This window comes from Seriola lalandi, unplaced genomic scaffold (genome assembly GCF_002814215.2).
Source record: "Seriola lalandi dorsalis isolate HSWRI2012SDOR001 ecotype SW California unplaced genomic scaffold, Sedor1 jcf7180002054784, whole genome shotgun sequence".
In the NCBI taxonomy this organism is placed as follows: domain Eukaryota; kingdom Metazoa; phylum Chordata; class Actinopteri; order Carangiformes; family Carangidae; genus Seriola; species Seriola lalandi.
The window spans coordinates 799,950-815,627 of NW_019525337.1; the positions used below are offsets into that span (position 1 = coordinate 799,950).

At 40.4% G+C, this 15,678-nt stretch overlaps 1 protein-coding gene across 1 annotated transcript; it reads left to right on the forward strand.

Moving 5' to 3' along the window:
• Positions 1-533: 533 nt before the first annotated feature.
• On the forward strand, positions 534-13,879 carry LOC111669314 (apoptosis regulator BAX). The gene is made up of 6 exons (XM_023425580.2): positions 534-798; positions 4,298-4,346; positions 6,630-6,791; positions 9,088-9,220; positions 10,848-10,952; positions 11,049-13,879. The coding sequence occupies exons 1-6, from the start codon at positions 732-734 to the stop codon at positions 11,145-11,147; spliced, it is 615 nt and encodes a 204-aa protein (XP_023281348.1). The 5' UTR covers positions 534-731; the 3' UTR covers positions 11,148-13,879.
• Positions 13,880-15,678: the final 1,799 nt, after the last annotated feature.

Here is a 15,678-nt window from a genome sequence, read left to right on the forward strand (position 1 = left end):
TTTGCTCATTTATTTATTTATTTCCCTGGGAAGATGGGAGAGGTCAGCAGGTGCTTGTGTCTGTGTGTGTGAGTGTAATTGTGCTATTGTGCTTTGTGTATTGTGTTTCGTGTAGAGGGACCCTTGAAAATGAGATGGTTGCTCTCAAGGGGTTTATCCTTCCAATAAACAATGTGTATTATTGATAAATGGTGTGGAGGGACATGAAAAGTGAACAGGATTATAAAGTGAGCACTGAAATTTAAGGACAAAATAAGAGAAGTTCCCTTTTGAAAAGGTGATGCAATAAGACAGACCGTGGGTAGGACACAGATATGATGAGGGAGGCCCTATCACAGCATACAGACATGAATTAAAACAGGTTAAGTCTTGTTGTCATATATTCTTGAACATGTAGCTAGAGTAGCTATGTCATATGGAGCTTGAAATGGTTTAAGGGAGGAGTGAAAAATGAGGGAAGGCCTCTCTCCTATTCTCTTAAAACGTAAGATCCGGACGTACAGTGTGTGTGTGTGTGTGTGTGTGTGTGTGTGTGTACAGTGATCGGGAGCCGGTTGCTACCTCTCTCTTCCGTGTCACTTCCTTGTCACTTCCTTGTTCTTGTGTGGAAAGCGAGAAGCTTCACGGAAGGGACAAGTCCGGAATAGCGAGGCTGCTCAGCGAACGAGCCGAGCTAACGTTACATGTCGGAAGAACACTTGTGACTCCTGGTTGACGGACGGTGTGGAGCCATGGCTGACAGCCGGGAAGAGAGAAACGGAGGAGAGCAGGAGCCCCAGGGCGCCGTGGGTGGAGAAGGTATGTGGAGCCATGTCTGGTTTACATCGCGGCCCTCACCAACTTGTTGAATTCCGTCAGTGTTAGACTCAAAGATTAGGATTCGGTTCCTAGTCAGGAATTCAAGACCCAGTGTGTCGAAGTCCGTGTCCCCGTCGATATAGGTGTCCCAACGTTAACCTGAACCCGAACCTAACCTCAACCTACCGTTTTCCGGGGTTTAACCTGACCCAAACCTTCTCCTAACCCCAGCCGGTTATCAGCGCCGAGCCAGGACCTAACCCCGACCTCAGAGAGATCGTTACGGGACACTCCTGGAGGAGTTCGACGTCTGTTTGTAGGATCAGAGTTTCTGTCCGGTGGTTAAAACAAAAACCTCAAGTATCAACAGTTGTCTGTCAGTTCAGCTGGTTAACTTACTGTAGACCAGGATTACTTGGACAACAGTGAAAACTGGCTTATTAGCTTTATGCCGATTTCACGTGCTCGTTATAAAGAACCGATCAGACCTCAGGTCTGTTGTCCCCGGTAAGCTTAGTGCGGCTGGTGATAAACAACGTAATAAAACAGGCTGATTTCAGGCCGAGTCTGGGCAGCGTTCCTCGGAGAGGATAGTCTGTCCCTTCCGGTGCGGACGAGGTGTCAGAACAACTGAAAGAGACGATCTTTTAAATATTTTAAATACAAACTGGAGACCAGTCATCAGAGTGAGCTACGTGACCATCAAACAAACATGAAAACTTTATTATTATGGGGTTGAAGGGCGGGAATGCAGATGACACAATGACGGGATTTTTCGCTGATCTCATAAAGAAAATGACGTCACACGAAGACAGTGAAAGAGAAACTTTTGAAAGACAATTTAAATACTATTCTGAGTTTTCAGCGATGATTTGAAAAGATGTAGAGACACATTTAGGCAGGAAGTTGTGAGGAGGGATGGATATGAGACCTGATTTCATTCACACTATATTCATACCAGTTCTGCCTAAAGCACTTCCCAGAAGTTGTCCAGGGAAACTCCATCCAACCAGTGAGCAACACTCTTGTTTCCTGTTTATAACTGTGGAGCACACATTTATTTCAGTTTTCTTTTAGGTTTGCATCAGTGCAAAACCATTGAGCAAGAATAATGAAAACCTGCATCACTGACATCATCATTCTGTATATTTTCAAAAATCAAGTCGGCAGCAGATGATTCACCTGTAGTGATCACTGTCCCATGAGGACAGAGAGAGAAACTGAAAGTCTGTCACTGATCCATCTGTTTGTGTTGCCCAGCCTGACACCTGTAGACAGCTGCTGCTCCCCTTCAATTATAAGGTTGTCTCTGTGTTCTGAGCGGTTTTTAGATATTGAGCTTTAAAGTTTTTGCATTCCAAATAGCAAAACTGATATGTGGAACAGGTCTACATGAAAATGACAGACACCGTTAATGTATTCTGCGCGTATGTCAAAACTCTATCAAATTTATAAATCAGGTCAAATGCAGATAGAACCTTGTAATCCTTAGAACTCGCTTTGTGATTGGAATCATAAGGTTCTATCTTGCAAAACATGAAAAGAAGTAATGATGAACAGTTTACTCATTTGTTTTAAAACATAACATAAATGTTGTAACAGAGTGTCCACATGTATCGGACAGTTCAATTAAATGTGTTACATGACATTTTTATTTCATTTACTTCATGTTTTATGATTAATTTTTTTTTTTTAATTCAACAAAAGCATTACAAGATGCATGTTATGTGTTTAAGGTCAGTGCTGAATATTTTGTCCAGTGCAGAGGCTAATTAACTCAATTTTACCAAAAATGTCAGATGGAACCATATGATTCCAGGGCGACGAGCTGTCAGCTGCTTTTCTCTCCCTGACAGAGACAGACTGAACAAAGTAGAGTCCACACACTGTTCACTCCTCCACGGCCTCACGTCTTGTAGCCACAGATCATTTCTCTTTCCCAAACAGAGCTCAGATCAGCGTGTCTTTCTTCAGTCTGTCGCTCTCGTAGATGTCCTACCTGAACCAGTAACAACTGCACACACACCACATTTAGCACACATCAGACATCTGTTTGTCCATTTTAATATCACAGTATTATTATATATTCAACCATAGTAACATAGTATCAATCCAAACAACATGATTAATTGTGTTATTGTTGGCAAATTTTACACACTCTAATCATTTTTTTTTTAATGGACTCTCCTAATTTTTGTCAAAGCTTCAAACCCTATTTGATGTGCATTATTTAAAAAAAAAATACATTTTAGAAAATATATTAAAATATATTATCATAAATAAACCGTAATAATTATAACTGTGAACAGTTCATAAAGCGCAAACCAGCAGGTGTAATGATTCTCAGTGTCAGGGTTATTATCCATCTTGAGCTAATTAAACTAGTTCAACTTTTACCACAGGCCCGATCACTCCATCATCCTGTCATGATACTGGAAGAAGGTGTCGAGACAAGATCATGGACGTTTGAATCACTGTTTCAGTCTTGGATTCAGATTCACCACACCCTGCAGAAAAAGGAAAGAGCATATACACTGACCAATCTCCACAGTCCATATTATAGTGTCATTTAACTACTTACGTGCTATTATTTATCTCTATCCCTCTATATTTTTGCAGTTATGTATTTATCTTCTTTCTTTATTTACTTTTATTTATATTCACACAAAAAGTCAGCCAGTCTCTGGGGGAGGCGCCTGTCACATGACCACTGCAGAGGACAGCCCTGTATTTCTGTGCAACATTCAAACGAAACACATCCCACCTCCCCACTTATGTCACTGGACCATAAGAAAACAAACTTCCACCAGTACTGCGCTTCCCCCACCGGTGGAGGGTCTCAACTCCCCTAACCCCCTACCCCAAGTAGAAAGGGAAAAAAAGAAAATGTTTTTTTCTTTCCTTTTTTGTCGTCTTTCTCTCTACATTCCAATAACTCTCAATAAGTCAAAATGCGATAGCAGTAACAAGCTGTGAGTTGTTTTGTCACACTAGTAATGTATGCCTATGTTATATTATGTTACGTTATGTTATGTCACTCTCCTTATCTTTTTCTCACCTCACCAAATAAAAAACAAACCAAAAAAACAATCACTACACCTCTACCCTAGACACTATTTTATTAAACTTGCTATAAAGTAAAACACTGCAGATAATCAGGGTCTAACTATCTGTAGTGTTAAATGATATTCACTGATTGATATTTCTTTTAAGCAGTGGTGGAAAATCGGAAAAGATTGTTATCTATTTACATGATATCACTTTATCATGGTATATTCTGAAACTTTCTTGTTATTACACAAAATCAACATCTTTTCCCACAATAACAAGAAGCTTCCATTTCTCTGTATCAGTGGCAGCAGTAGACTGTCATAGTCCTTTTACCTCTGAGTGTTAAGAACATTTAGAATATGAAAGCAACGTGACACGTCTTTCATCTACATGTGCATTGATCTTGTTTCTCTTGATCTTGTATTGATTGATCCTCTGACTGTTCCAGATGTCATCGATGATCCCATCCTGGAGCAAGGAGCAGTGGTCCTCAGAGGGTAAGAGTCACCATAACACCAGTGCAGTGCTTACCATACACTGATTGTCGACCCGCCACAATATCAACACTGACCGCCATGTCTCGATTTTCTGTTTCTTTACTATTTCAAATGGCTAAAGATTTATTACTTATTACATTGTAGAGCTGTGAGCTGTGCATTGATACACTCAGCCCCTCCCCTCTCTCTCCGTCAGCCACAAATAGAAAGTCATTCTGTGGGAAACGCTGCAGGGTTTTTAAAACTTTAATCAGTTTTCTACAAATTGCACTAAATCATTAATTGATCAGATATATTCTTACCAAAGTGAGTTATTATTTATGATTTTATTACAATTACGTTTGCTTAGTTTGTGTCTAATCCGAATGATTAGAGTCTTGGAGCTGAGAGCCACAGATGGGGGAGTGTTGAGAGACGGAGAAATGTTTTGTTGCCTTAGAGTTTTTCTGGTCTATTTTCACAATAAGAAAAATGTAGAATAACACTAATCTTATCCTTTTATCTGTTTTAATATCAAATATTTTAGCCAGCTACAGTCACATGCATGAAGATTCTCAGTAAAGCAACTAAACACTTGTTCTTTATTCTTAATTTGGAAGTTTGTTTCATTTAATTATGTAATTACTGTTATTTCCCCATGTGTTGTTCCCCTTGTGTGGTTTGTTACAGTCGGGCTTCTCTTCTCTAGATATTTAGATTCAGTGAACTTTTTCACCTTTGTTCAGTTATTTGGTAAAAAAATCACCTTATTCGAAAAAGGTTTCTTCCTCAGCTGGGTCCAGTTTATCTGAGGCTTCTTGTTATCTGAGCTGGACTCATAAATATAGTGCCCTGAGACAAAAAACAAAAGTGGAAATAATAGATATAATAAAATGAAACAACTATTGACACAGCAGAAAAGAGCAGTGGCACGTAGCCTTCAAGTATTAAAGTAAACAAGACTGTGTTGAAATAAAGAGTCAGTCAACTTTTTATTGCAGAGCATTGTAATACTCTGAGACATAAAAATATGGACATATAATAGATATAATAATAAAATGAAACAACTTTTGACACTGCAAAAAAGAACAGTGGCATGTAGCCTTCAGGATTTAAAGTAAACAATACTTTGCTAGAATATAAGCAGTAAAAATTTTATTGCACAGCATTTCAACTGTGGTTTGGAAAGTGCGAAGGCACCGTTTACTATAATCTATAATCAACCCCTCACCATCCGCCTCAAAAGCAAAATATTTCCGTATGCGACTCCTCTGGCTTTTTCTTTGGACGAGCCGAGGTGCTGCAGCTCTTCCATTTGTTGTTGTGGCTAGACTGCAGCCTAGTAGTGGACGTTCCTCATCCTCCCTCGGGCAGAGGCGGAGCATGTGCTGTCCCGAGTCACTCGAATGTTGCCGGTGATGCAGTGATTAGTGTTAATGTTCTTTGACACATGTTTTTGGTAGATCACTGTCACTTTCGAGGTAAGACACTTTTGCACCATGAGATAAGTTGCTCATACAGTTAATGACATCCTGCGTGTGCGCCATGAGACCTGATGCACGAGCTGCCTCCCTCAATAGGATATCAATCTTATGTTACTTTGTAAGAGGGTGACTATCAGTCTCGTCACGTGTCGGTACTTTTCGATGCCTTCGATACCACGAAAAAACGTGGTATCGACGTGGTACCAAAGTATCGGTTCTGGTGACAACCCTACTCCCCAACACACATTTCTGACTGACCACAGAGCAGTTTCATTAAAGAAGCTATTTGTAAGTTTTGCTATAGCTACATAGCCAACGTTAGCATTAAAAGCTGTTTACTTACCAGTCTTGCCAAGAGCTTCAGTCATTGTTGTGTTTACAATACCAAAGGTTATAATACGTCCTCTGAGCAGCTGCGTCTTCAGGACAGACTGGAGGCAACAGTCACTTGGTATTGGAGAGTGACAAGACTCCGACCAGTCCAGAGCTGGCTGTTTAGCATGCTAACATCAGTAAAAGAGAATAAGTGATAGAAATGGAAGCAAAACAAGAGGAGTGCTTTCCACCTGTGGAGACAGCTGTTGGTGAGTAAAGGAATGAAGTTTGATGCTGAACTCACAGCGTTTCTTCTAGACTGGTAAATAAACAGCTTCTAATGCTTGCGTTAGCTATGTAGCAATAACAAAAGGTACCAATAGCTGCTTTTTAAATAGCAAGAAGAAGAAAACTGACCTCATCTCTGTGAGATGATGACTCTGTAGTCATGTTCAAAAGGAGTATCTGTGGTGTTCCTTTGGTAAAACACCTTCCTGTGTCACAGGTATGTGATTGAGCGTATAAACACAGAGGACCCTGCTCGACACGTCAGCTCTGAGGACCTCGGAGGAAGGCCGGACGAGCACCAGGATCCGCAGGTCAAAGAGGTGGTGGAACAACTGCTCAAGATTGCAGATGATTTGAACAGAAACGCTGAGTTCCAACGGTAAGCTGCATCATCTACAAATATAGACCACATCAGTTCACAGCTTGGTCTTGAACACAGATCTGTCTATAAGTACGTTTTCCATTCACCATTTGTTATGTATTTTCAACTTGCACATGAAAAACCTGAGTGGAAACACTGGAAATTTGAAAATAACCACTCAATTAAGACTTCAGGCTCCTCTAAAACCCTCAGCACTGTTTGAAAACCTGAGGGTTTTGTGAAAAAAAACCTGACACTAAAATCTTTGTTCTTCAGCCTCTGAAGCAGATAGAAACATGAAATAAAAACCATTTGAGAGCTTAAACCTTTGACTTTTATTGTAAATCATTGGTTTTGCTTTGGAAAGTGTAGAGACTGGGAAAACAAGCACATTTGTCAACATTCTCAGTTCAGTTGAATTTTTTAACATCTGATATTTTTTTTTTAAATGTTGATGAGCATTGGGTAGTCAGTGATTTAAAATAAAAACACAAGGTTTAAGGTCTCTAAAGGGTTTTATTTCATGTTTCTATCTGCTACAGAGGCTGAGAAATGAAGGTTTTACTGACAGCGTTGCGTCAGATAGTAGGTAGCTGGTTAGCAGCTTAGCAGGTAAAAATCAGTGTCTGAATCTTCTAAGTTGTTGTATTTGTTGTTTTCATCCAGGTAACAGCTGTAATCTGCGTCAGTATCACTCCCCTCGCTCAGGTTGTAAGCCACTGTCTGAATTGTGACTTTTAAACTTTATATATATATATTCATGCAGGTGTGTGTGCTGCACATGCACGCACAGGGGCGACAGAGTCCCTGATCATTCCACACCTTTTTTATCAGATGCAATCATGGACGAGCTTGTTGCCAAAAAGGAAATAAAATCACTATCTTAAGAATATTTTGGTTTCAAACGGGATGCAACCAGCGAGACAAAGGACCTGAAAGAAACTATTTGCCGTCTTTGCAAACATAAAAGATTCTAACGCGATGAAATGGTATAAAAATGTAATATCATGATTATCGTGACCAACATGATCACAGTTATCAGTATTATCACAGTGTTGTTAAAATGTGCTGAAAATGTTCGCAAAGTAACAACACACACACTGAAATAATTTCACCAATGGAATGTTCGCATTTAAACATTAAAATAATATCTGTGTCACAGACTTGTGCAGCTTTTCAGCCTTTACAGCTACAGAGACACACACAGGAGAGACGTCTCGTCAATGGTTGGAGAAATGTGTGGTGAAAATGGGGGAGAGAGGGTGAGGGAAAGAAAGAGAAAAGAACACATTGAGATTGTTTATTGTAAAACTGGTTGAGACTGTAAGATTAAGAGTTAACAAAAAAAGGGAAACTCAAGCTATACTTTTTATTTCATTTTTCTACTTCAGCACTTTAAGCACATTTTGCAGAAGCTCTCTGTTATGTAGTTATGATTTATTATAGAGCTTATTTCCTTGAAATGAGAAAAGAACATTTAATTATCTTTAGAGAAGCAATTAGATCTCAGTCAAGGTGAACTATGGGAGATGAAGGAGCGATGTGTCAGACAGATGTTTATGAAGAAAAGGTTGATCCTTCAGTGGAGTTCAGAGACTTGGAGCAGTGAAGCTGTTCTGGAGACACATGGTGGAACCAACAGCTGACTAAGACACTTCATGTTGGTTTGTCCTTTAAAACTTTTCCAATTCTTTCAGTTGTGTTGTCTCAGTTTAGTTAAGTAGTTTAGTAGTGTTAAGTGTTGATCCATAAGAAGATATATTTGTGGTTTTAAGAACCAAAAACCATCTCAGTGTTTAACATCTCCTCTCTCAGGCTTCTCCCTGGAGCTTTATTTACATTTGGTCAGTGAGCCAATCAGAAGAGAGGAGGCTCTGAGCCTCTCTTCTGATTGTTTTCTTTTGTTTTCTGAGTCATCTAATAAAAATATGGCAGATTTCAGGTAAACACTCGGATGGGTGCAGGTGGGTGGGACTTGGGGCAAGGCTGAGGACAGTGACTGCTTTGTTGTGACATCACAAAGTTCCAGAAGTCCTGACGGCTGGTTTTAAGGCTCAGTTTCTGAATACAGGCTGTGTGCATTTCTCTGTGGACTGCGGCTTTGATACTTTCACAGTGTTAATATAGAAGCTAGACCTGATCTATAATCAAACTACACATGGACATCTACCTTTATACTATATGGACCTTTAATGTGTCACCTGTCTGTATCTACTGTAAACACTAATTGTGATGAAAGACAAACTTGAGAGAAACCTGGCAGTAAAGTGAAGTCATATTAAACCATTTCCATCTGTCCTTTTCCTCCCATCAGACTGATCAGCCAGGTTCAGGGTAACTGCGCTCAGGACATCTTCATGCAGGTGGCCAGGAGCATCTTTGCTGACGGCATCAACTGGGGTCGAGTGGTGGCGCTCTTCCACCTGGCCTACAGACTCATACACAAGGTAGCATATTGACACAGGTATCTCACAGAGCAGTGCTTCTCAGCAGGGCTGATCTTTGAAGTCAGGTACCAGTTTTTATGAAGATGCTGGGTCAGGGTTAGGGATACCCAGTGGTTGCCCAGTAGAGTTAGAAAGGTGATCTGCACTGTGTATTTTCATAAGTTGAACTATTCTGAGCTATTAATACTATGTGCCCCTAGAGTATGGAATGTGCTCCAAAACGTCTATTTTGATGTCCGCTTTGATAAGTCAAAATTTCCCGTCCTAAGACCACATAAAATGCCGTGTTAACACACCAACTTTGAGTGTCTTGAGGCGTTTAAGACATTATATGTATATACTGTATATATACATATACATACATATGTATATATACATATACAGTATATATACTGTATGTGATGTGAATTTACTGTACTATAAATGATGGTATCATAGTAGGTCTCCTTTTTTCAAAACACAGATCAATAAATTGCACACAAAATGCAAAGTGCCACAAATGTGCTGCAAAATGAAACATCATTGAAAATATCATAAAAACATCTAAAAATCAAGTATTTGCATCAAATGCAGTGTAGAATAGTAAATTCTTGGATTTACCTCGTTCTAAATCTAAAGCTCTTCTGTCTTCCATAGGTTTGTATATACATTTTTAAAGTAACAGGACAGATCTGGTGAGAGGCTGAACTGTTCACAGTACAGTAAACACCAATGTAATGTTGAAACACAATATAGTTATTTTTCCAACATGTAACTGTTGGAACTGCAGTACAGTGTTGTGTCTGAGCAGGTTTTACTCTCTCTTTTCTGCATTTCTCTTTTTCTAAAGTAGTCAGGTTTTTATCAAAACATCAAAACAATCGGAGTCTAAGTCTGAAGCTCTGGTGAAAAGGTTTCATCCATTAGTGACAATGTTGAAGTGACTGACTGACTTTGCAGGTTTTGACACATGAACAAGGTTTTGATTGTTTTAGAGGCTTTTGCACAGGTGATTTAGTTTTAGGAGAAATGCATTAAGTGTTTGGAGAACTGCATTAAGAGTTGTGAGAATGATGTTTCTGATGAGTGAATTGCATAAAAGCAATCGAGAAAAACTGTAATGTGGTGTGTTGATCTAAATGCCACCAGATGGCAGTGTTAGAGCACATATGACAACCTGTTGGGTTCAGCAAGCCTTTGATTTCAATGTAAACTGTTTAAGATCCATTCTGATTAGTGAACGCACACATATGGTCTGTTGTCCACCCTCTGGACAGGAATGAGAACCTGTGGAGGAAGTAGAGACAGAGCAGGTGAGTGGCGGAGCAGGAGTGGAGCACCTGAAACACTCATATATACTTCATACAAACAGATACTTGAACTGTTCGCACTGAAACCCGCTCAGGTTCACCACTCACAGTGTTTCATTGTGTGTCAAATGGACCTCCATCAAAAAAAAAAGGGGGGGGGGGTAGATGCCAACCAATGACATGGAAGTAGGAAGTATTCAAAATGTGCATTATTAACGCAGACATCAAAATAGACGTACTGGGCCAATCTGCGTTCCATACTAGAGCAGCTTTAAAACCTGGTTTTAGTAGCTGACCACTGGTCTGTACTGACTGGACCAGTGATTTGTGTTTTAAAGGCACTGACCACCAACCATCTAGAGAACATCAGGAGGGTCATCGGCTGGGTCCTTCAGGTCATCAGAGAGCAGCTCTACTCTTGGCTCATACAGCAGGGAGGCTGGGTGAGTAAAGAGTCAGTGGTGTGGTTTTGTGGTTCAACTTGTGGACTGGTTGCAAGGATCTGAAGGCCTTAATTTTGCTCTCTTTATGTTTTTCAGGAGGGGGTGATCGGTGGCTTTTCTCGGTGGAGGACTCTCGCCACAGTAGCATCAGTAGCATTGGTGGTAGCCATTGTTTACTACAGGAAGACACGCTGAGACCATCACACCTCACGGCTTTCCAATCAGGGTTGCAGCCCCACCTCTGCGGTAAACGCAGCTTGTTAATAAAGACGGTTTCTGGACATTAATTACAATTATTCCTCAACCTCCATCTCGGTAACCAGAGGGGGTCTAGTACTGTAATTACAGGCGGGAAAACCTCCTCTCCTCTCAGGATTTCAAGAACACAAAAGTGCATTAACATCCGGCTCTGCTCCGGTCGTCTCCGTCACCTTCACCAGCAATGATTCAGTGCCTTCCATGAAATTACAAGAGCAGCTGTAGTACACCTGTAGCCGCCATGTTGGAGGTTCTCAGCTCTTTTCAACACAAGAACAGTGGTCCTCTGACAGAACAAAGGACCTAATCCTACTTAGACCAGATCTCAGGTCCATTCTTAATGGTCTTCATCAGTTCTTGGGTCTGAGGAGAATTGAGCGGGAAGTCCCCGGAGGGTACGTGAAAACACCTGATTACACCAACAACATCTGCTGCATCTGAATTCAGCCAATCAAACTTCCACAAATGAGTGACTTGAATGTACTGTAGTTTCACCTTGTCATCTTGTGCCTCACATTTTGTCACTGTTGTTTTTTTGGCTGAGAGGCAGCCATGTTTGCTCCTGAGTGAACCAGGCCTGTGTCTCTTTTGTACATGGTTTAACTGCCTGCTGAGAGCTGGGTAAAGTAACACTGGCCAGCAGTCTGCATCACCTGGAAGCAAACTCCTGTGAACCACTCCTCCAGTTGTTTTGTTTTGTTTGTTCTTTCAGTGGACCAGGCCCTCTCAGCTTCAGGTAGATAGTCGAGACAGTCGCAGGTCCTTCAGGTGTCCATTTCTCAAACTTCCACAGAATTTAAAAGAGTTGCAAAGTGGGAGGATGCTCTGGTTTCTGAAGTAGATGAATGGAAACAGGTACGTCCTGGCTAATGCAACAATACAATAAGTTTATATTATAGTCAACAGTTTGAATTATTTGTGCTTCATTTGTAAAAAAAAAAACATGAATTTCCATCACCTGGTGGACGATCCTCGGTCACCACGGCTACGCAAAACGAGGCAAAGAGATGTAGCACATTCAGTCAACTGTTTTCCCAGCAGACATTTTAAGCTTGAATAGCACCACATAAACGATGGCTGTGTTTAGTCCTGTCAGCTCCAGGGCTCTCGTGCTTTACCCCTCAGTGGAACATTGTTAATGTGGTTAGTTCCACCTGTGCTTCTTCTTGTGACAAGTCAGATGTCTCCCGTGGAAAATGACGATTTCCAACAAAATGCAACGTCGGAGTTTCTAAATTTATCTAGTGAAGTAACTTGAACTGGTTCTTGGATCGTTAGATTTCTACAAAGTGTCATCTGAGGCTTCTGCTCGCAGCAGGATTTCAGCTTTCAAAGCACACACTCCTGTACCTGTGAATTTTTACTTTTTTAAAAAGACATTTTCTATACACTCAACATAGTAGCCTCTTTTGTACTGACTTAACCAAAGACTTTCATCTAAACAATCTAACCTTTGTCTGTGCAGGAGGTGAATGTGACTTAGTTCTTACTGACCGGATACTGGATGCATCCTTCCACCTGGCAACTCTGCAGATGTGCTGAAGCACTTCTGTTCTAGACGGTGACACTTTAGTCCTGGTGTTGATTCTGTTTACAGAGAGTCACTCTATCAGCTAACTAGCATAGTATATGGGTGAGTCTCTCTAGAATTGTAGTCATGTTAGCGTTCGAAGACATGTTGAAGTGCTGACCTCTCTGTCTGTGATCATGTTCCTTCTGCGTGTGAATGTCGTCGAATGCATGTGACAGATGTTAAGCTTGTCAGACGACTGCATAACAACCATCATCATCAGTGATCTGACTAAGTTAGACACTGACCCACCATCAGATGACTGTCACACAGTCATCTCACCACAGCAACAGGTCACATGATTACAATAATAAATAATCAGAGGTAAAGGCTACAGAGCAAACTGCGAAATTTAACCTGCCTGACACCTGCAGTCACAGTAACACTCCTCACTCACCCCACTATGAACACTGATTGAATAATGATCTGTATAATAGTGTCTTTTGTCACATGTGACCAGTGTTTTCAGATGTGTTCACATTGTATCCTGAGCGGAGGTGGTCACCTGTGTCACTTTGGTCTGCATATGGAGACGGAGTGTAAAGTAGTACTACTCATCCAACATCAGTCTTCTCTTTTTCCAGCAGTTGCTTGTGCAGTATTTCAACTTCGTTCTCACACCAGTGAGTTTTCATGATGAACAGATACTGGTAGATTTTTAAACTTATGCAACTGTTGCCAAAAAAAGCTTATTTATGTGCTTTAGTTTTTACATTTGTAATATTGTGTATGAAACAGGATCACACCTGAGGAGAGGGAACTTCTAGAGGCCATTCTTTACAGTTGTGGGGAAACTGGTTTATAAATAAAGAGGTAATTATTTAAATGATTTTTTTTACTTGTAGCAGCGTGTTTGGGTCAGGTGGTCTGATGGAAACTGGATGATTGTGGTGATTTAAATGGAAACGGTGAGTGCGGTTGTTATCGAGCACCACATAAGCTTGTGTCAAGTATTTTTGCTACGGAACTGATCGTGCACTTTGAAGAGAGAAATCACACTATTTATCTGCTCTCCTATGGTTTAATGTAACATGGTGACTATTTTAATGATCTCATTGGAGTTTTCTTAATTTTGTGAATAAATTTCAGATGTATTATATCACTCGTTCCTATGTGTGTGTTCTGAGTCATCCAGTTTCAGTGGAGCCCTGACATGAGGTGACTTTGTCTGTTGTTCCAGTTCTCACATCACAGTGTGCAAACCTGTATGTCATCAGCCCTCAGCAAGGCAGTAGCTCCTGAGCTCATATCCTCACTTCCTGTTTTCAAATCATTGGATGTGCACTTTCTGAGATAATTCCAGCACATTTTGAAGTCAGTCTATTTAAATTTGGATTAATTAAGGTTTAGGTCGGATAAAGGATACAGTATTTCCTCCCCAGAATCTGTATTTGTGGTGGTGTGGAGACGGCTTTCAAAGGCCTTATAAGAAAAAAAATACAGAAAGCATAGATGATTAAAGAAAAGTTTTATTTTTGTGTGTCTAGTCAAAACTTTCTGGGAATTTTTATCAGATCTTTTATCAAGCTTATGAACAGCTGCAGCAGTTACTCTGTAACTGTGAATTAATTCTCTACATGCACAGAAACAATCTGTTAACAAAACACTGACACGTCATCACGTCATTAAGTTAATTACATTTACAATTATTTCCACATCCAGCAGTTACACATCAGCGTGTTGATTCATGTGGTGTCTTTGTCACCTGATGAATCTCTCTTATAGCTTTGTTCGGGTCAGTGGTAGAAGGAAAAGTGACAAAACATTCATACACAAGTATCATCAGCAGTAGTTACCATGGTAACTATCTCCTAATAATAATTCGCTCTGACATCATCAGATGTGGTTACTGATGTGGTTGCTCCAGGTGGAGCTGCTTTAACAACCTAGGGGTCTGAGGGGTCATCACATGATTCATGGGAGAAGAAGAAGAAGAAACAAAGTTCAGCTGCACAAATCTGTTTTCAGTTTCTGCACTTTTCTGTTATGTTTGATTTTTTACTGAAATGTTGGATCATTTAACGTCTGTTGGGTAAAATGGAGAGGAAATGGCATCACAGCTAAGCAACGATTTATTGTAAGCAATGTTCAACATGTGGTGACTAATCACAGTCTATCTGTCAAATAAATGTAGTACAACATTTTCCTCTGAAATGTGGAGTAGAAGCATTAAGTAACCTAAATGTAAACAATAAACACCAAGTTGTGAGGGAACTGGGAGGCATGCCCCTCACTAAGGTGAAAAGACACACACACTGACTGTAAAGTTGCACAAACTAATACAGGAAGTTCATTTTTGATATGTTGTGCTTTTATTTTTGAACCCCACTAACCACCATCTCCTTGAGGTCTACTTCCAGGGGCGTTTTTTCATGGAGCGGTTTGTTTGTTATGTATTTTATTTATGTTGGTGTGTATGTAAACATTGATAATGAAATAAAAGCTGTGTGTGTCTGCTGTTTGCTGCTGAGTAGGTCATGGACAGATGCTGTTTCTCTGAAAACAGCTGCTGCAGCTTCAAACAGCAGCACTGACTGTAAAGCTGTTGGCTATAGAACAAAAACTGTGATATTGATAATAATTCTCTGTGTACAGGAGGATTTCTTTCTCCAGGCCAGAGGCCCAGCTAACGACTCCTCCTGCTTCCCTGCTGAGCCTGATCCTGATCCTGACCGGAAGCTGAGTAGGGTCATCTGGAGGTTGTAAATCAAACCATATGTTCTCCCTCCTCTGTGTCTGAGCCTTGAGCCAGTTCATGACCCTGTTGTTGTTTATTTGGTTTGTAAAAGTTATCTCCTCTACATAGACAATACAATTACATTAACATCTGTAGCATCTGGCTGCTTTACCAGCCCTGATGAGCTAAACCAGCCAAAGTGGTGACTGACAGGAGTTAGC